The sequence below is a fragment of the Podarcis melisellensis genome (genome assembly GCF_964234715.1).
Source record: "Podarcis melisellensis genome assembly, chromosome: 3".
NCBI classification, from domain to species: domain Eukaryota; kingdom Metazoa; phylum Chordata; class Lepidosauria; order Squamata; family Lacertidae; genus Podarcis; species Podarcis melisellensis.
Genome location: NC_138530.1, coordinates 108,605,391 through 108,632,894, shown reverse-complemented (window position 1 = coordinate 108,632,894; position 27,504 = coordinate 108,605,391). Strand labels below are relative to the sequence as shown.

General features: G+C 43.7%; 1 protein-coding gene across 3 annotated transcripts in view; it reads left to right on the top strand.

Moving 5' to 3' along the window:
- Positions 1-27,504, top strand: part of PLCB1 (phospholipase C beta 1) — a 455,075-nt gene that overhangs the window by 274,041 nt on the left and 153,530 nt on the right. For all 3 annotated transcript variants that reach the window (XM_081906043.1, XM_081906045.1, XM_081906044.1), the window contains 3 exons: positions 16,740-16,819; positions 20,648-20,701; positions 22,881-22,956. In XM_081906043.1, coding sequence (XP_081762169.1) covers positions 16,740-16,819; positions 20,648-20,701; positions 22,881-22,956 — 210 coding nt within the window. The remainder of the gene's footprint in view (positions 1-16,739; positions 16,820-20,647; positions 20,702-22,880; positions 22,957-27,504) is intronic.

The window sequence follows — 27,504 nt, the reverse complement described above, 5'->3', positions numbered from 1 at the left end:
GCTGCAGGGACATAAATCTGCCACCGCGAGACTGTTCTCTGACGCAGTGTGGGAGGAGGAGGTAAATATGGAAGGATTTTGCCTGCTTCGCTGTTGCTGCACTTTCTGAGTGATTTCTAGCTGTAGATAAAGAAACAGATGTAAAATCAGCTGTGTAACAAATTGAGGTATTTCTCTCCAACGGTGAGCAAGAAGCTTGCCCCCTGTGCATGTTTTACAATGGTGGTTATCTCCTCCTCCCAGCCTTCCTCTTGGAAACTTATATGCGTGGGGATTCATAAGTGAATTTTGTTTCTTTTGCTGTTAGCTAGGTGCCCTGCAATTGGCCCATTCGCTTTGCTAAAAGCTTCTACTCATAAATCAGGCATTTTTGTAAAGCGATGATATCCCTGATGGTAATTGTTTATTGCAGGCTCTTGTTGATTTTAAGCTGTTTGTAGTGAGCAACTACAGGTTATTTGCAGCATGGCAAATAATGAGGTTTGCACAGACAGAACTGTTTGAAAAGCACTTGGAGGAAAAACTTCAAACCATTATTTCCTTGCGGTTTGCTTCTGGAGTTCAGGCTGTTAATAATTTACTTCAGAGCACAATCCATTCCTGAGCCTTTCACTGGTCATTTTATTGAGAGTTCTCTGCTCACTTTCTAGGCTTAAGTTAAAATTAATGAGTTGGTGAGCCTTGAAGCTATGGCCTTTTATTGCACAGCACAAAAAGTTAGAGAATTAAGATAATGCACTTTTGCTTCTTAGAAAGGAATTTTAACAGAACGTTTAGGCGAATGGAGGGTTTTGTCATTTGTAAAAGTCGCCTATCTGCCGTTCAAGATTGGCCTAGGATTGCATTATCCTAACTTGGTAATTAGAAAATAACAGGTAGGACTTGCTGCAACAAAATATTGCCGTTGCGTGTCGAGGTCCCCAGGGCCACCCCAATAACTCACACATCACACAGAATTTTTGTTTAAGATTTTTGGCATAATTTTGGCCAAACAACTTTATTGAAATACAAATTTGTGAGTGGTTGCTTAGGCATTGGTTGTGACTATCTGCCCCCACCATTGGGGACAGACTGACATTCCGCACGATGCGAAAGTCAGAATAGGGGAATACACTTGGGGGTAACGCGGAGCAGGGAACCTGCCCTCACCCCAAATGCAACCAGGAGCTCATTGCTATGGCCCGAGCCCCCTTGACAGAGTGGACAAGCAATAGTTAGCCCCCAATTCCTTTAACGGAATCCCTTGCAGCAGCAGCATTAGAGGGGCAGGCACTCAACCTACCAAGGGCAGGCACTCAACCACTTCCCCTCAACCAACCAAACCATAAACCAATGCCTAACCGCAACCTTACAAGTTGTGATAATTTGCAACGCAGTAGCAAAAACCAAATGGCCCCAGCCAATCAGCCAGATGGACAAAATTCCTACCAGGCCCCTGCCCCAAGAGCAGACAACCCCATGACAGGCATAGCAAGGTCAAAGCGAACAACCCTATTCTAGGGAGGGAGGGACGGGCAATCCGATGCACAGGCGAAAAGAGGAAGCCCTAGCCTCGTGCAAGGAGTTTTAGCATTTCTGGCTGTCAATCAACAAATGGCAACATTAAATTCTTCCCAACAAAAAGGGAAGCCCCAATCGCATCAGTGGCCAACGAACAATTAGCCCGCCCCCAACTTTGGAGTGTCCTGGCGGCCCCCACCACAACATGTGCTCTCCATGAAAGAGAACACACTTTGTATCCCTAGTGTGGCTTAATTATCTGAGCCAGTGGATAAAGAGGTTGAGTTGGTGCAAAGGCCGAGATGGACTGAACAGACCTTAAAAATAACACATGTGCCCAACAGTGTGATAGGTTTGACTCAAGAATAAAAATTTGGAACTGAAACTATTTCAGTGCTAATTTTTTATTAGAACCCCTCTGGAACACAGTGGCCTGAAACACCAACTTCTGAACTAACTGAAACAGCCAAATTCACAAGTTATGTTGGACGATAAATCAGGTCTTTAATAAATAATATTACAGGGAAAGTGTCCAAAACACCAATTTCTGAATTTGTCAAACCAACCAATTTCACAAGTCAAACTGGACTAGATGGGATTGATAATAGTAAGCAAAAAGCATCCACAGAAACACATTGCAATTTCGGTTCTGGACTACTAACAGTACTCTCAAAAAACTGCCCTGTGCACCAATCTCCAAATTAGCAAAACCAACCAAATTCACAAGAAACTCAAAAACTAGCAGGGATTGGTTTGGCGAGCCACAATAGGTCCACAGAAACCACACCTCAATGCTGTTGTTCTGAGCCATAAACAGATTTTCCAGGGTGGGGGGAACCACAGCCTTCGAACAGAGATGGATTTGTTGTTGTTGTTGTTGTTGTTGTTGTTGTTGTTGTTTAGTCGTTTAGTCGTGTCCAACTCTTCATGACCTCATGGACCAGAGCACGCCAGGCACTCCTGTCTTCCACTGCCTCCCGCAGTTTGGTCAAACTCATGCTGGTAGCTTCGAGAACACTGCCATTTCGTCTTCTGTCGTCCCCTTCTCCTTGTGCCCTCAATCTTTCCCAACATCAGGGTCTTTTCCAGGGAGTCTTCTCTTCTCCTGAGGTGGCCAAAGTATTGGAGCCTCAGCTTCAGGATCTGTCCTTCCACTGAGCACTCAGGGCTGATTTCCTTCAGAATGGATAGGTTTGATCTTCTTTCAGTCCATGGGACTCTCAAGAGTCTCCTCCAGCACCATAATTCAAAAGCATCAATTCTTCGGCGATCAGCCTTCTTTATGGTCCAGCTCTCACTTCCATACATCACTACTGGGAAAACCATAGCTTTAACTATACGGACCTTTGTCAGCAAGGTGATGTCTCTGCTTTTTAAGAGATGGATTTAGGAGAGTGCAACTGGTGGAACGTGTGTGTGTTGTGGCCTGTTGGTGTAATGGTGGTGACACTTGCCCTTCTTTTGATAGAATTTGCTTTGTTGGGAGCAGGGACAAAATGGGGGGTTGAGGAGGGTCAGCTGGAGGGAAGTGAGAAATGTCTCCCCCCCCCCCTGAGTAACGTTGGAGGGTATGCCAGGTGTCACCTCCCAACATAAAACTTTGTGATACTCTGCCCAACCTATGCAAGGCTTGAAAGACGCAAAGACTTTCTTCCCCCTGCTTTGATGGAGATCAGCAACAGACAAATTTCTGTGCTTCCTTCAATCCTGAATAGAATATAATGTGATGATAAATGGCAGCTTCATGGACAATGGGCAGAATGAGCCTGTGATGAAGCCTCATGTTGCCAGTGTTCCATAACTATTATGTGAACAGCACAAATTCACAATCTTTTCCCTTCCTGTTTCGAGAGGGTTTTGCCTGTTTGGGGGAGTTAGCTGCTGGTTTTTTTTTTTTTTTTACTTGTTTATTTGCTTGTGGGTGGTCTTGTTTTGGCTCCAATCTGATCAGCACTGACCACCCAAGTACGGCATTAGATATGGTGATTGGGACTGTTATAAAACTACAAACTTGGGAGAACGTTAGTTTACATCAGGCAAGAAGTTTTGTCCCCATCCTCACCAAAAGCACCAATCTTGTTCTATGCTCATTTTGTGCATATCTCTCCATGTCTAGTGGAAACCTCTCTTCTCTTCTCATCATCTCCTACTGTGGTGTTTTCAAACAATTCAGTTTTGCAAATCTTCTGTGCTTTGCCTTAAAAAATGCTGTTTCCTCTTTTGTAGCTGTTTTCATGGCCCTTTAATTTGTTGGTTCTAACAGCAGAAGTTGCCTGCCTTTGAACTTCCTGGCTAAAGCCAAACTAATGATGAACCTTTTGGTCCTAATGATTCAAACACTAAGGAGGAGAAAATATTCGGTCCTGGGCATTATTTGTCTTCAGCTTTCTTTTGCTTTGTAGAAATTCTTTGAGCCATCCTACACTTTCCTGCTTTCATTGTTAAATTCTTGTTTTCTTCTTTCTGGGAGTCAGTGCATAAGCAGCAATAGTAGTGTTGTTTGCAGCCAAGCACAGTGCTCAGTATTTTCCTAACATAAGCAGAATCTTTGCTCTCAATCTTTATTATCTGGATAGTAAAATCTCCATCCAGCTATTAGAATATTCTGTTCCAAACAACTTTTGGGAAGCATACTTTGGGATGCTCCAGATTGAGATCTAGCCATTTCAGATGAGAATGCACAGTGCAAATCACCTCCTATTAAAAGTTCTCATTAAGCAGATTAAGGTTTTTTTTGTGTGTGGGGGGGGGGGGGTTAATAAAAAAACACAACTTGTTTTGCCAACTGAACATAAATGCCAAGTAAAATATACTTGCTGTTTTTAATTGGTACTTTCAACAATATATCCAAACTGTTTTTGTTTTTGTTTTTTTGCAGCTCATAATCTCAGTATTTGAAAATTGTCAGTATGATTGTCACCTCTCTTGGTCTTTTCACATGATGCACATATTTTACACACCTTTAATAGTTCTGATCTCCTTGCTTAATATGAGTTTCTTGCAGGAGGTGGATTTCTTACCCCACCCCCACTTCCTCCTTTTATTTGGAGAATTAAACATTTTAACACTAAGTGGTATATTTTTAGTGAATCTAACAATTATTAAACGTGTAAAGGATGAACAATGATCATCTTACTTCTGAATTTCTCTGTTCCTCTTTTAATGGGTTTTCTTAATAGATGTGAATGAATATGTTTCCGTATTCCATTTATATCCCTTCATCTCCTATAGACACATTTTCAAATGCACTCCCCTGCCTCCGAGTTCAAAAAAATTGTTTAATGCAGAGAGAATGTGCACCTCAACTTGTCTTTTAGCTCTAAAATTCTGTTTCTTGCTCTTGTTCCTTATTGTTCTCTCTTTCTGGTTTATCTCCAAATCTTTGGTCATTAAACTTTGCTTGGGATCTCAATTTATCAATGCCCCCCTCCGTTTTAAATAATAAACCCTCTGAGTGCTTTTTTTTTATTATTTTCAAGAGCTGGGCAGCCAACGCTCTTCCAGCTCTTGCTCTGAGCAGCACACCTGTGTCTACAGAAACCTTATTTGCTGGCTTCAATGGCTGCATTTAACTATAATTATTTTAACATTTAATCTCTCAGCCACTTGGCATTTCTGAACTGCTTTTGCTATGGCTGCTGAAATAAAAATTAATCATGTAATAGCTGCTTCACTACTGAGGAGTGGAAAGGGCATGGTCTGCCTCAGTCATGTGGGGTTTCAAATTAATTTTAGTTAAACTGTTGTATTTATATAATATTTAAAGGTATGTCCCGCTTTTCTGCACTAAACCGTCAAGGTGGTTAACAACATTAAAGCCTACATTCATACTACAGTAAAATATAAGCCCAAAGCAACTGTGTTAAAATTTATAAAATGAGCAAATAAACTAGAACAAAGCCAGAAAGAAGCAGCTCAACTAATGCCATCTATCAAAACAGGAAGCAAAGTCGATCCATGAGGTGGAAGGCCTCTCTAAATAAAAGGTCCTTAAAGGCTGTGAGAGAGAGGCAGCTAGATGAGCATTTCTAAGAAGACTGGGGGAAAAAATCTGTGAACAGATAACTTAACGGCCTGGCTTGCACATCTCATTAAACCATATTTTAATGAGTCCTATCTAGTACTATTGGACTCATTTACTACTATGATGGGACGCAGGTGGTGCGGTGGGTTAAACCACAGAGCCTAGGGCTTGCCGATCAGAAGGCTGGCAGTTCGAATCCCCGCTATGGGGTTTGCTCCCGTTGCTCGGTCCCTGCTCCTGCCAACCTAACAGTTTGAAAGCACGTCAAAGTGCAAGTAGATAAATAGGTACCACTCCGGCGGGAAGGTAAACAGTGTTTCCGTGCACTGCTCTGGTTCACCAGAAGCGGCTTAGTCATGCTGGCTACAGGACCCAGAAGCTGTACGTCGGCTCCCTCGGCCAATAAAGCGAGATGAGTGCCGCAACCCCAGTCGGCCACGACGGGACCTAATGGTCAGGGGCCCCTTTACCTTTCCTTTTATCTACTACTATGTATGCACACTATACTTTTAAAGCACATTGGGAGCACATTCTTTACTTTAATAAACCCTAGGCACTATATGTTAAGGGTTTCTGGGAATTGTAGCTCTGTGAGGGGTATACTGTTGTTGGCACCCATCTGTCTCAAGAGACAATGGAGTGTATCTTTGGGGGTGAAGTCCCACGCCTGCATTAGCAGTACCAAAGTGACTTCCCTGGTGTGTCAGCCTGGGCAGTGTGTATGGAGGTCCTGGACTGTCCAGACAGCAAGACCCCACTCTTGGCCTTGCTGATGTGATTCAAAGGAAAGCAGAACAATATGTCTGGCACCAGCTTGGCCTCAGGAGTTGACGGAAGGAGGTGCACAAGACGCCATCCAACCATTTTAGGGATCCCACTCCAGATTTGTGTTTACTCCTTAGCCTTCTTCTCCTGAAGATATCCCACAAGGCAGCAAAGGATTAGGATCAGAGTTTTCCTTCTCTTAGACGGGCTATCTTTCAAGATTGATGAGCCCCAGCTACTTTTCATTTCCCTCTACAGCAGAGCTTTCCAAACTTTTCATGTTGGTGACACACTTTTTAGACATGCATCATTTTGCGAAACAGTAATTCAGTTTCACTAGCAAATCAGAGATTAAAATAATCCCTTTCCAGCCCCGGGAGGCAGCGGCGTAGCATGGGTTGTCAGCACCCGGGGCAAGGCAAGTAATTTGCGCCCCCTAACCCGGGGCAAGGCAAGTAATTTGCGCCCCCTAACCCCTAACCTGCCGCCGCTGCCAGCTTCTTCTTGCTGCTGCCTAGGCTGGGGTATTTATGGTAAGGTAGCCACGGCGGCAGCGGCGGGTCCGTGTCAGGTGATCTGAGGCGAGTTGCCGCTGGCGCTGCCACCCAAACGACGCCGCTTGCCCGGAGGAGGAGGGCAGAGAGGCGAGGAAAATGCAACATGGCCCAGCAGCTGCAGCAGCAGCGGCGGCGTGGCTGTGAGGAGGGGCTGCCTGGCGCGCCCTCCACGGCCCTGACGCGCGGGGACCGCGGCGAGCACTGAGAGCCGCTGCCTGCCGGACGCCTTCAGCCCGGACGCGCGCACAGCTCGTCAGTTCCGCGAGACATGGGGCTCTGCTACAGCCTGCGCCCGAGGCTCTTTGGCGACTCCGGAGGCGGCGAGCGCCCCCCCAGATGTTGCGCCTGGTGCGGCCGCCCCCCCTGCACCCCCACGCTACGCCACTGCCGGGAGGAGCATGGGTTGGACTTGCACAATATACCTACACATTGCAGCCGACACACTAACGTGCCGCAACACACAGTGTGGAAAGTTCTGCTCTATAGCATGTGTAGACCATTTATCACTCTGTCCTGCTACATAATGCAAAAAGGGGTCCTAGATGTCTGCAGCTGCTTCTCTCTTGCTTTCACCCTGCATAACATGATGCCTTTGCATCAGTGTACTCATAATTCTAAGGGACACGGGTGGTGCTGTGGTCTTAACCACAGAGCCTAGGGCTTGCCAATCGGAAGGTTGGCAGTTTGAATCCCCGTGACGGGATGAGCTCCCGTTGCTCGGTCCCTGCTCCTGCTAATATAGCAGTTCAAAAGCACATCAAAGTGCAAGTAGATAAATAGGTACGGCTCTGGTGGGAAGGTAAACGGCATTTACGTGCGCTGCTCTGGTTTGCCAGAAACGGCTTAGTCAGGCTGGCCACAGGACCCGGAAGCTGTATGCCGGCTCCCTTGGCCAATAAAGCGAGTTGAGCGCCACAACCCGAGTCGTTCGTGACTGGACCTAAGGTCAGGGGTCCCTTTACCTTTACCTTACTCATAATTCTATACTTTTAAAGGGGCCAACAAACTTTTTCAGCAGGGGGCCAGTCCACTGCCCCTCAGACCTTCTGGGGGCCATACTATATTTTTTTTTGGGGGGGGGGATGAACAAATTCCTATAACCCAGAGGTGCATTTTAAATAAATGCACACATTCTACTCATGTAAAAACACCAGGCAGGCCCCATAAATAACCCAGAGATACATTTGAAATAAAACGACACATTCTACTCATGTAAAAACATGCTGATTCCCAGACCGTCCGCGGGCCGGATTTAGAAGGCGATTGGGCCGGGTCCGGCCCCCAGGCCTTAGTTTGCCTACCCATGGTATAGTGTATAGGCTGACCCTGGCATGAGGACCCCTTTTCACTGGGGATGCTGTGTTTTGAGCTTGGGGCTTCTCTAATGCAAACTTGTGCTTTGCCACTGAGCTGTGCCCCCTCCCCTCCAGCCAAAAACAAATGTGCAGGGTGGGGAAATTGTCTTCACACAGTCAGTTTCAATTTGGATGAAGAGCGTTGGAGAATGTGGACCATTTAAGGCGCTGTCTTTTCCTATGAGAAGAGATAACTTATATTGAGACAAATGTCTTCAGGGATGCAGTGTGATGCATGTGGAAGATGAGAGAAATGTGTTCGTTAAGCAGCAGATCTCAAAATCTAAGGCTTCACCGGGGCATTGAGGAGCTATATAATTTGCTGCTAGCATAAAGGGAAATGGCACCATGTGAATTATGGTGTAAGAACATGGAACCAAAAGGGGAGTGAATACAAAGCTTTCTTTATTAAAGCTGAAGTTCATTGTGTGGAAATCAAATTGGGTTATTTTCAGGCCCAATATATATCTATAGCAACAGAATGGGGGGAAAGGAGTTGATGATGTAGTCAATGTTTTTTTAGTCCACTCTGGTTGTAGTTATAAAATCATTCTTTTCATATTCTGATAGGAGCAAACCTGATCTGTGCCTACCAGATTAATATGTGGATTGGAACTTAGTTATCCACTTTCCAAATGTTCCCATACTGTTCTTGGTTTTTAATTTTTTTTTTAAAGGCTAGAAATCATTGGTTTTTAATGCATATCTGGAGGAAAATAATAATTTAGAAATCCATATTTTCAGATGAAAGAGTTTTGAAATAGGCCTTTTGAGAGAGAATACATTTCAAAGCACATATTCAGGTATTATTTGCATGTGGATTTTAAAAATGCAGATCTATGTGGAAACAGGGCGGAAAATACTTACAGGTGAACACATTTGAAAGTGGCCATAGGCTGGAATCAGACTGATTCCAACAGATTATGCAGTTCTAAACAATGTGCAAGCAACGAAGAGGAACTTCTATATAAAATTGAAGGAGGAGCATTGGTTCTACTTTCCTCTTGTAAAATTCACTGGAAATCTCACTATGAAGAGCAGTATGAAACAACCTTAAATAGTGATCTTCTTCTGTGCTTAGTTATGTCTGTGGAGGTGCATAACTCCTCTGCTTTCTTTGAGAAATTTCACAAAGTCTTATCTGGTATCTGTTTGCTTTCATTGAAATTCCTTGAACATTTATTTAAGGCCAGATGTGGTGTTTGCTCCATATTGTCACAAATTAGGATCCCAAACAACAAGCACGCATTAGTTATTTTTAAGATTACCATTGATTTTTGCTCTCAGTCTCTCCCTAGCTAAGATCTCCCTCTTTACACAGACCTGACTACACAAAGCCACTGCCATAGTTACTCATATTGCAATGCTGTCATTTTTATGTGTGCCCTGTTGTTGTTGTTGTTTAGTCGTTTAGTTGTGTCTGACTCTTTGTGATCCCATGGACCAGAGCGCGCCAGGCACTCCTGTCTTCCATTGCCTCCCGCAATTTGGTCAAACTCATGTTAGCTACGAAAACACTATCCAACCATCTCATTCTCTGTCGTCCCCTTCTCCTTGTGTCCTCAATCTTCCCCCAACATCAGGGTCTTTTCCAAGGAGTCTTCTCTTCTCATGAGGTGGCCAAAGTATTGGAGCCTCAGCTTCAGGATCTGTTTGTCCAATGAGCACTCAGGGCTGATTTCCTTAAGAAAGGATACAGTAGGTTTAGTAAATCCTTACTGCCCAATACTATAGGCTTACCCAGGCCTCAATTTGGTTTGTATGAGTACACATAAAGGTAAAGATAAAGGTACCCCTGCCCGTATGGGCCAGTCTTGACAGACTCTAGGGTTGTGCGCTCATCTCACTCTAGAGGCCAGGAGCCAGCGCTGTCTGCAGACACTTCCGGGTCACATGGCCAGCGTGATGAAGCTGCTCCGGTGAACCAGCACCAGAGCAGCGCATGTGTCAGGGGTTCAGGAGCAGAGGCACAGGGGAAAAGGAAGCGGAGAGCGAAGGGGAACAATCCGAGGGCAGCGTAGGTGAGGATGACAGTGGGGCAAGAGATTCCATGAGCCTGTCCAGTGATTCGGAAGATTCCCAGAAGGGGGCACCGATAGCCAGAGCAAGGGGGGTCCCGGGAGGGACGCACCAGAAGCAAGGGACCAGCGGTGACTCCCAAAGCAGCAGCTGGAGATCGGGACCAGTTTCCTCACCAGAGCGTAGCGGGGGGGAAGAGTCCCATGTGTCAGGACCGGCTTCCCCTCCAGGGGAAAGAGGAGATGAGTCAGGGCTGACCACGCCCCTATCGCTGAGTGAGGGAACAGAGGGGAAGTCAGATCCAGCTAGCCCCCCCGAAGGGGGAAGCAGTGGTAGGAGCAGTGTAACGGTCAGGAGGAAGGTTGCCGGCTGGGCGCGCGCGCCAAGTTCAAATGCACAGGCGCGCGGGACACCCAGGAGTGCGGATTGGGAGCCAGGTCCTAAAGCACGCCGGAGGCAGGGGGAAGAATCCGGGGACTCTTCAGCATCAGAAGAGTCCAGAAAAGGCAACACCCCGGCGGGCAGGCGGACCCAGAGGAGAAAGGAGCAAAGGAGGAGGTGGAGCAAGGCTAGGGTCTTGAACTGGTGTCTGGGGGGAGGAGATTCAGACGGAACTTCAGCGGTCTAGGGTTGAGACGTAGAGCTGAGCGCCACGGCTTTGGAATCGAAACTGAACCTTAATAAAGACTTTTGTATATAACAAGAACTGGCGTTGGTCCTCTGTGAGCTGGGACCTTGGGCAGCTCTGACAGCATGTAACACTGTTTACCTTCCCGCTATAAAGCGGTCTCAATTTATCTACTTGCACCCGGGGGTGCTTTTGAACTGCTAGGTTGGCAGGCGCTGGGACTGAGCAACGGGAGCGCACCCCGCCGCGGGGATTCGAACCACCGACCATGCGATCGGCAAGTCCTAGGTGCTGAGGTTTTACCCACAGCGCCACCCGCATCCCTATGAGTACACATACCTGCTTATAAATAAAACCCAAGATTGGTGTTCTCTTGGAATAAATGCTATGTGAGAACTATTCCCTAGGTATATGTCACCTTCCCACAGTCACTCACATTAGGTTGACTTGAGGTTAATGGCTGCCTATCTCTGTGTATCCTCATATGGTTTGACCTGATGCCCTGTTTGCAATTAGCTATCATTAGCTAAGAGTGTCACTGTTTACCCCTGACACATCTTTTAAACTTGCCCTTTTGACAACTCAGAGGTTAACAACATTAACCCTTGAAAGTAAAGTAAAATGGCAGAAGGATCAGAGCTGAAGTTTTGCACAAGACAGCACTGAGGAAGGCAAAGAAACGTGATCTTTATGATGTCCTGTACGAAATTATCAGCACCTCTCAGGTCAATATGGAGCTCAGAACAAAACTGCCCAATGGATTTGGCACTTCTCTGAATGCTGTGATACAGTTCTCAGCAGATGAAATGTATCAAACCGTGGACTTTAAAATGCTACTTTTAAAATGCATTGAAATATGTGGTTTGAGAGGATTTTTTAAAAATGCAAATGAATGCAAAATGGAATGTAGATAAATACAGATTTTAGTATAAGCATATGAAAGTGTAGTGGACTAGGAATAGGCAGATTTGTCCTTTCCTAATACGGTTCAAATCACTTGCATATTAATATGACTTTATTATATGTCTACTGAACCCTCAAAAAAAGAAGAGATAAAGGGACTGATAAGAGCCCATATCACAAGTGAAATGTGCCTTGGGCTCAGGAAGCACATGCAATCAGTAGGACGTGAGTTTTTAAATGTGAGAGAAACATCACCAGGCTTTATTGCGCTAAAAGTATTTCAAACTGTTATCTTACGCTGTGATTAATCTTTGTAGCACTTACTGTCACACGAAGATTTAGAACATATGATTAGTTCTTGAACAGAGCAACGTTGGGATGTTTTTGGAAGCTGGAAAAACTAGACAGGGCGAACTAAAATTACGAATGAGACACAGCACTTTGATAAGAATCTGATGCTAAAGGGCCTACTATATTTGGTTTTCATACCTGCCCCTTTGCTTTGAAAGAAAACAACGTGTCCAAGATGATAAAGCACTTTGCAGACTGCTGCATCTGGTTCTTCCGTGAAGCCTTAAAGATGGGCAGCTCTCCATTTCATGGATCCGTTCTCCCCATCTAAAAATGGGAAGCTAGCTTGTGCAGCTTTCTTTCTTTCTTTTTTTAAATAAATTTTTATTAAATTTTCTTTTACAAATTAATCAACACAATCCTTTTCTCAAATTTCCAGTCTTTTGTACTTCCACCAGCTCCTTGTGCAGCTTTCAGGATGGCAGGAGAAACCCCCCCAAAATAGTCAGAATGGGGTATTGTGTTAAATAAATATTTAACACAAAAGGTGGGGTTCCCCTCTCTTTTTTCTGCCTGTTCTTTTTGAAAGAGCTGAGCAAGAGTTGCAAGATTCATTTTAAAAGAAAATGGGCCACATGAAGAAGGGCCTCAAATAATGACCGCAGGGTCTGGATTGGTTCATATGGGGAATAGTGGTCTTTGTATTGCAGTCCTGAGTAGGGCTGTGCTATCTATCGATCTATCGTCCAAAACCAGTTTGAAGTCCATATTATACTATCGGTTTCATAATTTTTGACTTGGCGTAAATCATGATGTGTGTGTATATGTTATCCAAAAATCACAATGTGGAAAAACTGTGAAGCCAGCCAATGCTTCTCTTGATTCCTGCAGCCCCTGTTAACTGACAGATCAGCTCTCCCCTGCCTCAGACAAGAGCAGACACCGGCAAAACTCACGATGCAGGAAAAACTGTGAAACCAGACAATGCATGTCTCCACCCTTATTTCAGACATTGTGATAGATCGGTATATCACAATGTATACCTGGTGATACATCACAATGTTGAAAACTGGGTGTCGCCCAGGCCTACTGTTCACCTCTAGGATAATTCCATCCTTATTTCAGGAACTAGGATAGTACCATCCTGGTATCGCTGAAATTGAAATACTTTATTGTCACTTGTACAACTTGTATACAGTGAGATTACACAAGCACACACACCCCACGCACAGCTCTCTAAGTCTTAATTCCCCTCATTTACTGACACACACACACCAAACCCGAAGGTCAGTTGCCCTGTTGTTATCGTTTCATTCAGCAGCCTAACAGCCCATGGATAGAAGCTGTTCTTTACCCTGTTGGTGCAACTAATCATGCTTCTATATCTTCTGTCTGAGGGCAGGAGTTCAAGAAAGTGCCAGCCAGGGTGTGAATCATCCCTGAGAATTTTCCTCACTCTCCTGAGGCAACGTTCTTCTGCTATTTTATCCAGTGGATTCATGGGACAGCCCATAATATCTTGTGCTGTATTCACCACCCTCTGTAGGCACTTCCTATCAGTTGATGTCAAACCAGCGTACCACACTGTGATGCAGAATGAAAGGACACTTTCTATTGTTGACCTGTAGAAGGAGATCATCAGATGTTGATTGACATTGTTCTTCCGCAAGACTCTGAGGAGATGGAGTCTCTGCTGGGCTTTCTTAACCACCTGGGTTGTATTTATTTTCCAAGTAAGGTCTTCACTAAGATCAACTCCTAGGAATTTAAAGGAAGAGACTTTCTCCACACAGCCCTCCCGGATGTACAGCGGGGCTAGTTCTCCTCTCTTCCTCCTAAAGTCTAACACCATCTCCTTTGTCATGATGTTTAGCTGGTGATATACTGCAATGTGGAAAACCAGATATCACCCAGTCCTAGTCCTGAGCCACGTAAGGCTTTACAGGGCAAAAGTAGCACTTTGAATTGGGCCTGGAAACTAATTGGCAGCCAGTGCAGTTGGGCCAGGATTAGCATTATATGCTCAAACCATTTTGCCTGGTGAACAACCTGGCTGCTGAATTCTGCACCAGCTGAAGTTTCCAAACCGTCTTCAAAGCCAGCTGCATGTATAATGTACTTCAGTAATCTAACCTAGAGGTTACCAGAGCATAGGTGGCAGAAGTTAGGCTACCCCTGTCCAGATAGGGCCATCAGCTGAAGCTGATAGAAGGCATTCCGTGCTACTGAAGCCACTCTAACCTCAAGCGACAGCAAAGGATTCAGAAGTACCCCTAAGGTGAATACCTGCTCCTTCAGAGGGAGTGTTACCCTCTGAAGGAGTGGGTAAGCATAAGGGCAAACAGCCTTATTACAAGGTGCATGCTTTTCCAAACCAGAAATTCAATTCTGTGTTGATAAATAATGTGCAGAATGGCCGGGAAATTCTGACAGCTCTCCATTGTTAACACTGAATGTGCAGGTGTATGTAAATGAAAACAACTAAGGTTAAAGGAGGAGAGTGTAGAGCAGCTGCCTGAAAATGAGAACTACAAAATAGAGCATCTGCAGCACCTTCTTAAACTGTCACAAAGATCCTGCAATGAGATTTGAGTCATCCAACGTGTCCTTAAAGGGATGATTAAAAAGAAGAAGAGGGCAATGAAAGAAGAGTAGTTAAGCATTATTTGGCCTGAAATGTGAAATATTGGTCAGGTTGGTGATGGTTTCTTTTGGCAACACTGGAGTTTCAAAATGCACGGTTGACTGGAGAAAGGAGCTTCCATGACAAGGAGATTGAAAATGAATTTACTTGGGTTGCCTTTTGAGCTTTGCTATAAATTAGGCTTTGATGCGGGTTTCAAGGCAGGAAAGGAAGGGTTTGACAAGCTGGCAAGATGATATTTGTGAGACGGTATGCAGGAGGAAGTGAAGAGGCATGAAGGATAACTGCAAGACTTCAAGGTTGGATGACAGAGAGATTTTCCAAACTGTCAGCAGAGATGTGGGAATAGGGGTAAGAGGCAAAATCAGAATATGTTACATGTGGAAAGGTGATCAGTTCAGTTCAACTGCGTCTCCCAGAGCGTGGGAACCTTTAATTTGATCATATGATCGCCTCTGCTTCAAAGGGATTTTTTACATGTGACTTTTTTTACCACAGTCGCCAAGTGTAGTGAACTCTTGATTCTCCAAGGCAAAACCCTGTCCGTTCTGTTAATTCCAGGTTTTGAAAAATCCCCGATTAGTTAGTGTTGTTTTCCCCACTTTCCTAAGGGATTCAAATCACCGAGTTACTGCTAAGCCCTGAACATGTTGCTTTCGTGTGCATGCAGCTTGGGCGTGGGTCAAACATAATTAATGTTTGTGCCATAAAATCAGTTCTTGAAGTATATTTCTGTCAGGCAAAGGGAGTAGCAGTTCTAAAAGTGAGCTCATTCCACTGCCTCTGCATTCAGTTTAGGACAGGTGTATGCTTGCTTTAGGTACGTTTAAAATCCAAACTGAAATACATCTGGTTCATTCTGCAGAAAGAAGTTCTAATGGAAATAAGTGTGTTGTATTTTATGTATACAGTGGTACCTCGGGTTACATACACTTCAGGTTACAGACTCCGCTAACCCAGAAATAGTACCTCAGGTTAAGAACTTTGCTTCAGGATGAGAACAGAAATTGTGCAGCAGCGGCATGGCAGCAGCGGGAGGCCCCATTAGCTAAAGTGGTGCTTCAGGTTAAGTACAGTTTCAGGTTAAGAACGGACCTCCAGAACGAATTAAGTTCTTAACCCGAGGTACCACTGTAAAGAAGTTATCATTTGGTTCATTCCAGAACATGTTTGAGGGCAGTTTCAGCTTAGTTGTTTAGCAGAAAAATAATCATGTTGAAAGAGATCTAGCGTATTGTAGTGACCAAGAATTATGTATTAGGAAGTCCTCAGTTATGATGTTGTCTCTGCCATGGTCTCACAAGGTAGTCTTAGGCAAGCCTCCCTCTACTGCTTCCATCTACAATAATGGGATAATACTTACAGCATTGTTCCAAAGGTTCTATGATAATGTATGTGAAGCTTTCTGGACATACAAAAATACTGTATAAATACTAATTATGATTGCTGCTGAAACTTTCCTTTTCTGAGCCACAGCAGCGTCAACCAACGTTACCTATTCGCCCATTCACATAATCTATAAGCAAATCTGTGTCTGTTGATTCCTGTTCTGAACACCTTTCTACTGGCCTGAGTGATTTTTATTATTGATTAATTGACTAACCAACTTTCTATACCACCCTTCATCCGAGGATCACAGGGCAGTTTTCAATATAAAAACACAAGGGCACATGCCATAGTAACAAACAAAAACATTACCCCTGCATGCAGAGTTCAAATGGCTGTAGATTGTTTAAATAGCCAAGGGTCTGGCAGAAGAGGTATGTTTTTGCCTGGGGGCTAAAAGGATGTAATGAAGGCACCAGATGAGCCTCCCCGGGGAGAGCATCCTGCAATTTTTCACATTGAAAAGAGGTTTGGCTATCAGGTGTATATGCCCTATTGTCAGTTTTCTTGGAACTTAAGTCCTGATGGGTTGCTCCTCTGTCCTGTGCTTGCTGTTGTAAACACCCTTGTGATCTTTGGATGAAGAGGGGGGGTTAGAAATTCAATTTGCAAATTAAAAAATAAAAATAAATTGAACATAAGTGGCAATTCCTTTCTGTCTGTTTAGGAATGGTCGGAGGAAATCTTCAGTCTGGCGTCAAACCTGCTGGCACAGAACATGTCAAGGGAAGCTTTTCTGGAAAAAGCGTAAGTGACAAAGCACTGAGCTGTGGAGGATGTTTCTACTCTTTTCGTTGTGTGTCAGCTTCCTTTTTCTTTGTGAGAATGATTGCTACCAATTGTTTTCTGCAATCGCAGGCAGCTGCTTCTATAAACATTCCTTTTCCTCTTTCCCACTGGCCCAGTTCTCTCCCAGGTGATAAACATGTTATCCCTGTACCGCTTCAGATAGCTGCTGGAGCTTGCATGATGGAACGTTCTTCTGTGTGAAAACCACCCTCATCATGATCATCTCTGTCATCTAAAAAGCTAGCATATTATGGAGAAAGGTGGTGGTCTCTCTTTTCCCCTGACACTCAAGGTTGTTGTTTTTTTAATATGCAAAGCTTTTTAAAAACATTTTAGCATCCAATGAGTCCCAGTTTGCAGTCTGGAGTGGAGCAACCAAACATAGCTCTGTTGTCTCAGCTAGAGGTAGGCCCCTGAAGCTGAAAGCAAGATGAGAAATTTTTATTTGAACCCTTTCTAGATAGCGCTAAGAAAAAAGAGACTGTCATGGCTTTATTTTGGTTTAAATTTGCACTTGTTTCTGACAATGACTCCACCAAGTTTGTGGTGCTCAACTGTGTTTGGACATGCTTTGTTGAGGATTGCATCCGAGTAACGCAGCAACCATTTTGTGGAGATCTGCAAGCCAAAGTTACCGTATTTGCATTTAAACAGGTTATATATTTTCCATCCATGACTAAACTGAGCTTTCTGTTTCATGCCAGGTGCTAACGTAATTTCATGAAAGCAAATTACTTTCTTTTCAGGGTGTATCGGTGAATAAATTAGCAAGGGCTTTGTGGGGTGAGAAGAAAGCCTCTTGGCTCCATTTTAGGTGTTCTTCAATTCAAGTGTCGGCACAAAATGCTCTTTGGCTTTTGTTTTCAACAAAATGGTCGCATGCACAAAGAGCAACAAGCCTCAGGTTGATGCTCTCATCTTTCTCTCCTCCAGCACAGCTGTGAGGAAGGAATTTGAACCATTTATTTCTATTTTCAGCTAACCACAGTTACTTGTTGCCCGAATCTGGATAAACGGTGGTTAGTGTTTAATGATGGGTTAGGAAAACAAGCTAGCTTCAAACTCTAGTTAACAATCCTGGCTGGTTTCTCTTAACCATAGGTGAGCACAAGGTAGATCAGGATCTGCTGGTAGATCTCTGAGAGATTTGCAGTAGATCAGCAACAGTTTTCTGACATCCAATTATCCGTTGCAACAGCAAATGGACTTTTCCCACCTACACTGTGGAAATGAAGAAAGCTACCCAGGAGGGGACTTTTGTGCTAAAACTTTGCGAATTGAGTTCAAATCTTGTATTGAAAGCGAATTCCTAGGCTCAAAATGTGATCACAGGCACCTTGTTATTTGATTCTGGTTCTGTTGGCAAAAAAGGGGAGGACCTTCAGGAATATAGTTTGGAGTAACACGAAAAGAAAAAAGAAATGGAGCCGAAGAGGAAAACAATCAAGCATTTAGTACAGTTGATTGACTATTAAACTAAGTTTAAAATATGAAGTAATACAAAATTGCCACCTCAGTAGAACCAATTAATAATTATTAAAGGTCACAAGTTAGGAACCAACCATCACCTCAGGGCTGAGAGATACTACAACATGCAGATATATTCATGTATGGAAACAGATTTATTAGACCTCTCAAGGAAGATACTCAAAAGGGTCTCTTATGATCAACCTGCAAGCTGCCTCATAAGGGGATAACTTGTGTGTTTTCTAAGTCCTTGATAAAAATCTACAATAGAAGAACACATGAGAGAGTGTTTCCAGCAAGAGCAGAACCTATCTTTTCACAGATCTACCTTCTAAAATCTTGGTTGGTAAAATGATACAACGTGCCAGCAAAACTGCTCTTTCATACTTAGGTGTTGTCAGGATACGTATATATGGCATACATTTCTGAGCGGTAAGTCAGGGCTAGTGACAAAGGTGTACAGGTAGTTCTCACCTGAGAACCCAGTTCTTAATGTTACAAGGTTCTTATAATGGTCAGCATGGATGGAAGTGGCCTGTGCTATAGAATTCAAATCTGGCAGTCACAACAGCATGAATGACAGGGACCAGATCTCTATGCAGATAAATTTTCATGTGTACAGGCAATGTGGTAGACTTAAGAGTCATTTCGGTCTTCCTGCTGCGTGCAAAAGCCACATCCTAAGACCTTGGCACTGCCATCTGGTGCTATAAAAGAGATGCAGACTGATCTCCTTTGGCATTTTCACTGTGCTATCTATTATTAGTTAAACAATAAAGTGATACAAGATTTCCACTTCCCCTTCTTAATGGCCCATGTGCTTTTGCTCAGTGGAGGAAAACTGTAAATCTATTTATCTGACGTTTGTAGGTGCAATGTGTTGATTCAGAGTGCTTTGGAACAAAAGTACAAAGGGTGTTGATGAGAATATCCTGGGACAAAAATAGTAGTGCTTTCCCCCCCTCCACCTTAAAAGAAAATGCCTAAATAAATCCAAGTTTATCCAAAGCCATAATGCTGATTTGTTGTGCTCAGAGAAGGGCTGAATTATATTGAAAACTAGCCGTTAAACTACATGTTACACACGATTATATTATATTGATGCCTTACCTGTGAGGTGGGCAGAAACTGAAAGGAAGTCAACAGAGAAAAGTGTGTGTGTGTGTGTGTTAACCCTTACTCTCCCCACTTTTTGTGCCAAATCCACCACCAGGTTCCAAATGCTTACTTCTTATGGTGCAGATAATGCTTTGTGAAAAATCTACTGGACTATGAGAGCGGTTGCAGACTATCCTAGCAAAACAAAGAGCAGAAGAGGTGGCAATCGAGCCTATACCTTCACTAGGAAAATCTAGGTGTCCCTGTTGCTAAGTGTCTGTCAAACTGCTTGATGTTTTGACTTGGATTAGTCACAGCATTCACTGCCCAAAAAAAGTCTTGCATTCCAGGAAGCATGTGTGCACTTAATGCTTGCCTACAGCCAGTGGCGTAGCGTGGGTTGTCAGCACCCGGGGCAAGGCATGTAATTTGCACCCCCTAACCCATGGATTTGCGCCCCCTAACCCTAACCCCCAGATGTTGCGCCTGGTGCGGCCGCCCCCCCCTGCACCCCCACGCTACGCCACTGCCTACAGCTCTCCGTCATTCTCTGCCCAATCTATACTGTCCACATAGGTGTTATATGAAATGCATATTGGAACTACTTACCACTGATGAGCAAACTATGAGAGTGGGAGCTAATGGCATGGATCTTTCCCAAGAATCTGTATGCGTGCGTGCATGCGCACACACGCACGCACCACAATACCAATTCCCATATGGTTGGCCCCTGCCAACTGCATTCTTCCAAATGCATGGGAGCTGATCCCAGATAAGTAGCTCTGATGCGACTGAGAAAATGAGCCACCAGCTGGTAACTCACTCCAGCAAAATTTTGCCACAGAAAGCTAGAAGACCTGCAAAGCGTTCATCCTCATTCTGAGCCATTGGTCTTAAATGTGCTCTGTGTATAATTTGAAAAAATACTATAAAACAAGTTCTTTTTGGCAAAGGTCCATCTTTGATTTAGCTTCCTCAAGGGACTTTAGATCGCTCTCAAAATCTGTACTTAGAGATGTCATTGTAAATAAAGATAAACTTGCTTGAGGTTTCAAGACATTAAGCTTTTCTTGGAAATAGAAAGGCTTGGGAGATTATAATTTTCTTCTACAAAAGAACAAAGTTCAGGGTTATTTTGTGGTCAGCGCTGTGGAAAACAAAGCAGAGCTCTACTTCTGTGGTTGTAATGATTTATACATATATATATTTCTTTCCTTCTAGATATACCAAACTTAAATTGCAAGTCACTACGGAGGGGCGGATCCCTTTGAAGAAGTAAGTTGTGCTCTCTTACAGAGTGCCTCCTTTTGTAGAAGCTTTTCATGCCTTTATATTTGATAGACTGGCTTGATCTTATTACCCTGTTTGGCATTTAAAAACAGAAGCAAGCTATGGTAATTCATTCTACAGTGCTACAATCTGTATCACTCTGATACAGATCTTCTTGTTGCCGTGGTTAAAGTGTGTGCAGACTATACCATTGCAGGTGGATGTTTCTCCACACCAAATAAATCCCCCTTTCCTGAAATAAAGAAAACAAACAATCTAGCATATCAGGAAGAAGGCTAAGCTTCTGCTTATCGAGAAAATGTTTGCATGGAGTCACGTTCAGTCATGTCAGCCACCTGCATTCTGAAGGGGTAAAGCCCAGGCACAGTTTGATCACCTCCAAGAAAGCAAAGTTTCTGATTCAGGGGTTAACTATCTGTTAAGGCTAGGAATGGAAAGGTGTTCAGGGTTACTTTTGCATCCTATACAGTGGTACCTTGGTTTGCATATGTCTTGGTTTGCATACATTTTGGATTACAAACACATCAAACCCGGAAGTGTGTGTCCCGTTTTGCAACCTTTTTGGGGGGATTACAACCCATTTATTTTGGATTACGAACAAAAAAAATTTGGAGGCCCCATTAGCGAAAGTGCACCTTGGGTTACATCCTGTTTTGGTTTACAAACGGACCTCCGGAACAGATTATGGGTGTAAACCAAGGTACCACTGTATATGAATTTTGTTTGGCCATTGCCAACCTAATATTTCCCTAGGTTTGCATCTAAGTGTCTGATAAAGTTTGCAACGACGCAGTATGCTCTGCAAACATTACTGGAGATGTGGCATGAGATGTGTTCTCTAGCTCAACACCATTTATCTGGGAGGACATAAGTGCTGATCGTAATGTGCAGGAAGATCCTGGGTGAACATGCTCCAAGTGCCTCTTGCATCATCATTATTGCCATCGTCATCAATACGTTTCTACCCTATCCTTCCTCCCAAAGGGGCCCAGGGTGGCGAACATTTATTGTGTGTTACATGTACAAAGCTAGGGGTTTTTTAAAGATGTGTGCACATCTAAAATTGTAAGGTCTGAATCTGACATAAAGGTGCTTAGCGCTACAGATTCATACCAGAGAGCTGAAGTTGTCTGAAGCTCCCTGTCAAACATATCCTTGATGGCCAACTTGGGGCTGTGTTTAAATTGGTCCTAAATTACTTGACAGAAAAGAGGCTTGTGGAATTCGCCATGATATTCAATCAGAAATCCACATGCTGCTGAGCAGATTGTATTGAGGGAAGCCTCAGCAATTACCGTATTTTCCGCTCTATAAGACGCAACAGGATGAAGGCTCCCCCTGCTCTGAAGAGGCTTCGCACGGCTAAGCCAGAAGCTAGAAGACGTACACATAAGACACACACACACTTCCCCTTACTTTTTAGGAGGGGAAAAGTGTGTCTTATAGAGCAAAAAATACAGTCGGTTGTTTCACGTGGGAGAAGGCAGCTCTTCAGCCTTCCTGAAACCAGACCATCATCATCATCATCAAACATTTCTATTCCACTTTTCATCTGAAGATCACAGAAGTTTACAATATTAAAACACAACCCCCCCCCCCACAATAACAAACAAAATATCCCCACACATAAAGTTTAAAAGGCCATAGATTGTTCTTCTTATTAGTATTATCCAACACAAGCCCATTAAAATGAAACGGATCAAGTCTGTGTTGCAGTAATGATAGTCTCTAATTCTTTTGGGTGTTATGTATCTGAAAATCCCTTTGTTTCCCCCCATTTTTACTACAACAACAACAACAACAACAACAACGAGGGGTAGTTTTGGAGCATTGGTGAGAAAACACTCAAATGTCCCTGATTGTGTTGGTTTCATTATTCTGAAACCAACTTTTCCAAAAGTCAGAGTTTGGTCCCAGACATCTTTTCAAAGGTAACATAGATAAACAAAACTAAAAATGGGTGAAATGTTTCAATCAGAATTTCAGTCCCGTGCCTTAAATTTACCTGAAAGACATCTCTTTCAAGATGCAAACTCACAGTTATTAAATATGTCCTTTATTAGGCATTTCAGCTGATGTTAGAGCTTTATAGGGCAATACTCAGGACTGGGGGTGGGCAGGCAGTGCAGATCTTTACTCCTTTTACTTCTTTTCTACTTTGCAGCATATATCGCTTGTTCTCCTCAGACAGAAAGCGCGTTGAGACTGCACTGGAAGCCTGTAGTCTTCCGTCTGCCAGGGTAAGCAATAAAACCTCCCCAGTCCTGATATGAAGTGTTGGCTTGTTCTCCACTGTTGTGCCATCCGACCAATCCACTGTCAGATTTAGCACTGACTTTTCAAATGTCAGCTGGCTTGTATTTGGGCCCCTTGGTACATGACGGCCACTCCAGCATTCAGAAATGACTTGGCAGATCTTTCCCTTCCTCTGTGTGTCCAGCTCGCATGCTCTTGCTAGATACTGGCTGCCATTACACTGAACAGTCTTAGGTTACAAAAGATGTCAAAACATTGGCAGGAGATTTAGATATCCCAGGGAAATGTATTCAGCGAGCTTGAATATCATGTCATGTGCCTAAACAAGACGGGAAGTCCTCCTTTTTGAAGCTTCCACAAAGCAGCTGAAAAGACTTCTTCTGTTGAGACACAAGAGGGAGTTGCTACAGCTGTGCAATCCTAAACGTGCTCATTCAAAAGACTTTCTGTTTTCAATGGGACATGCTCCCATAAGCAAACTTAGGTTGATGCAAAACGAGAAGTATGAATATGTATCTGAATATTCTCCTTTGAATTTACTTCCTAGCTGGAAAACGTGGAGAAAAGAACATTTAAATTTTTTTAGCTTGGTGTAAAGCACCACATGTTTCAGTACAAAAATGTTATGTTCTTCAGGGAAGCCTTTTCATTTAAATTGGATATACATTGCTGGTGCAGAGCCAGCTTGCCCTGAAGCTGCATCCCACTCAGGAAAGCAAAATATACATATCATGCAACAAGAGGCACTCTCTTGAATATTAGCAAGTTTCCGCAATGTTGACATTCAGAGCATTTTTGAAACATTGCCAAGTGATTTTGAAACAACAGAAATCCAGTTAGCTATCCATAGACTCATTAGATCCTTTGGCGTAAAAGTGGTCAGACAAGTGAAAATCAGTGATGTGGACATTGCAGTCATTGGGCTTGCGTGTCTTAATTTCTGGGGTCAGAACATGGAGTCAGAGGTTGCAGGTGTGCCAGAAAGGGGAGTCATTGCACCTGAATCCTTAAAGAATCACCCAGACCATCAGAGCCTATAGGGCCAGACCCCAGACCCTCACAGTCTCCTGAATCTGATGGACCACATGCCTCTCACCACACATCCCTGGTTCAGCACTGCCGGAAGTGCAGCAGGAGGAAGGCTATGGGATGCAGGAAGAGTGTGCATCCCTAGACCCCAGAGGGCTGGCCTTGGAGTTCTCTACAGGGAAGTGAAGGATGGAGGAGATAGTCTTGAGAAGGCCATGAAGACCTTTGTGGGGCCAATTACATCAACAACATTTTGGGCTGGGATGTTCAGTTTTATCCTGGGTATTATGGGAATCAAGTTTTATATTTGTGCATGCCACTTCAATCTCTGAGCGCTGTGCGATTTGTGGGGTTCCAGGAGCTTACCCAGGGTTTGGGTTTTCTTCGGAATGAGGCACAGGGGAGACTGTGGTTTATTTACACATATATACAACCTGAGCCTACAATGCAGGGGTTCACAGTATTAATGCTACAAGAAGGTCTTGCTTCTACCATAGCTACAGCCTTGAATTCCAACAGAAATCAGGCATCACTCTTTCGCTCTCTCTGAGGCTTCATCTTGCTTCTTTTCCACTTCTAGTTTCTAGCTTACATCACTCAACTCTCAACTCTCAACTCTAGGCTCGTGTTTTTCTGCTTACCAGCGAATTGAAGGAGGAAGCCTACCCATTTGCTACCTTACACAGAGCCCCTTCCTTTCTTCCCTTAGTGGCCCATCACCCAAGCTATCAACTCATCAATAAGCTAGCCTGACTATTCCAAGAATTAGAAGGGGGCCCAAGCATTACAGCCTAACCACACACACACAAAACCCCCTCATAACAATTTCATAGGTAGAGTGTGCTTTACTTTCTGAGTTGCAGGGGATTGAAGTGGTTTTATCTTGTTTTATACTTTATCAGGTTATTATCATAATTCTAGAGTGACTCAAATATAGTAGCCTTCTGGAGAGCCACTGATAGAGAGTTCCAGAGCTGTGGGGCCAACACAGAGAAAGCTTGGGCCTGCCAACTTTCCATCCCTCGCGACCATCTTCTGGATAGGAAGGAACTAGGAAGCATGGGCAAAAAGGCATCAGGGAGTATAATATTCCCTGCCAACATAAGTCTCTTTGTACAGATGGTGACTGCTAAATGGGGGGCGGGGGCGGGCAACATGGCTTTATGAAACTCACAGAGCAATTGAGCAATTTGTTGGATTAATCCTCCAGAATGTAAGTTCAGCAGATCTCATGTGTTTGTTTTAGTTTTGTTTTTTTTTAAATTGTAAAGTGCCTTTGGGTGCCTTGGCAGACAGGCAAGATATAAACACAACCAACCATGCACCCATTTTCATCACAAAGCCCACAATTTATATTTGAAGTGGCTTTACACTTATTAGTGACTTTATGCCCACCACTGAAAAACAAATTAATATAGCAGTAATGGTTTAAGAAGTAGTTGTTTTATAGGGATCATACTTTGCTGTGTCATTAGACTCTTTGAAGGAGTGCATGTCCAAGGGAAAAGACAATGCTGTCCCCATCAACGGCTGTAAAAGGTAGGGGAGCAAGTAGGGGGAAGAATTAATAAGCTGTATGAAGAGAAGACGTTGCCCTCTGGGAACCAGAAAGTAATAAATAAACAATATATAATTGATGTTTAAACTGGCTTCTCACTAGAGAAGCTTTTTCAGCTGCTAATTGTGGTTGTATAGTTTGTGAGAACTAAGAAAGAAAATCAGGGCACTCAATTCTTTGTTTTATAGATAGGAAAATGGATTTAGAAATTAAGCCATGAGCTACATAATTGTATGGAGTAGGCGAAAAACAGTCAACAACAGAAATGGGGTAACATTTAAATAGGGGAACATTTGACTCTGTTTTGTCAAATGTATCCAATAGGTTTCTGTCTTGCCATGTTAATCTAGTGCCATAGAGGTCACTTAGCACCTTACTTTAAATCAGAGGTCCCCAACCTAAGAGACTGTTGTGGGCATCACAAAATACCTGTTTCACAGATGAATAATTGCTGACACTCATGATTCCCCACCTGCCCACTACCCTCCCCAAAATACATCAGGGAAACGCTACAGACAAGCAAAACCCTCCCCCAAAAGCAGACTGCAACCTCCATAACAGGCCACACATACACACACAGAGGACCCTTCCTGCAAAAAAAGAAATGGACAAAACACCACACAGACACTTGATATTTCCCTCATTCCTCAAATTTACCAGGCAGCACCAATGCCTCTCTTCTTTTTATTTTCCTTTTCTCCTTTCTCCTTTCTCCTTTTTCCTTGTGGTGTAGTGGTTAAGAGTGGTAGACTTGTAATCTGGTAAACGGGGTTTGCATCTCTGTTCCTCCACATGCAGCTGCTGGGTGACCTTGGGCCAGTCACACTTCTCTGAAGTCTTTCAGCCTCACTCACCTCACAGAGTGTTTGTTGTGGGGGAGGAAGGGAAAGGAGAATGTTAGCCACTTTGAGACTCCTTCGGATAGTGATAAAGCGGGATATCAAATCCAAACTCTTCTCTTTTCCCTTTTCCCTTTGAAGAATGCCTCAGGGTGTCACATGGGACCCTGAGGAAATGAGGGAAGAGTGTGGTGTGGCTCAATCTCCTCACTTTGCTTCACAGCCAGCCTAGTACCACCCAAGTTTTAAAAACCAACACACACACACACACACACAAATCCTCCGTTTAAAAGAGAGGGACAGAGGACTTCGATGGGCACCAAAGTGTCTGTGAACTCAGCATCATGGACCCTTTAATAAATACGCCACAGGAAACAAAATACTAAAATATACACGAGTGCAACCACAGCAGGTTAAAAGCTGAATGCAAGCAAAAAGTTTCACAAAGTGGCATGATGCCTAGGTGAGCATTTCCCCTTGCACCCAAACCCACCCAAACTTATATGAAGAGGGAGTCCTGCCAATGAGGAGGCTCTGTCTGTCGTTGTAGCCAACCATGTCACATCTGAAGGTGTCAGGTGAGTGGATGCAAGGGAGGTGGATTCTCAAGTCAGATTTTAAAGCTGGGTGTGTTCATTATGAGAGAAGGAAGTCGTTCCACTAGAACGATAGACCTGCCAGAGATTTTGGAGGTCATCTGGCCCAATCTCTGGCTCTGTGCAGGATCCACCTATTGTAGAAACGTCATCTCTGACAGATGCCTCCGTCCCAGATTGTTTGGAGTGGTGTAGATCAAAAATCAGCGTTCGGAACTGCCCCAAGGAACAAATGGTTAGCCAGTAGAGTTTGTTAAGAGCTGGTGAGGTGTGCTCATTTCTGCTTCTGTTGGTTAGAAGATTTTCAGCTGTATTCTGAACCACTTGAAGTTTCTAAATATCCTTCATCGGCAACCAGCATATAATATATTGTGGCAATCTAACCTGGGTATGGAGACAGGTGGATTCAAGTGGCTTCCAGAAGAGTTTGGTGGATTTTCCTATCATCACTGTTCCAGAAACTGAGAAGCTGCAGGAAAAGTATTTCTGGAGAGGGAGGGATACTCGAAC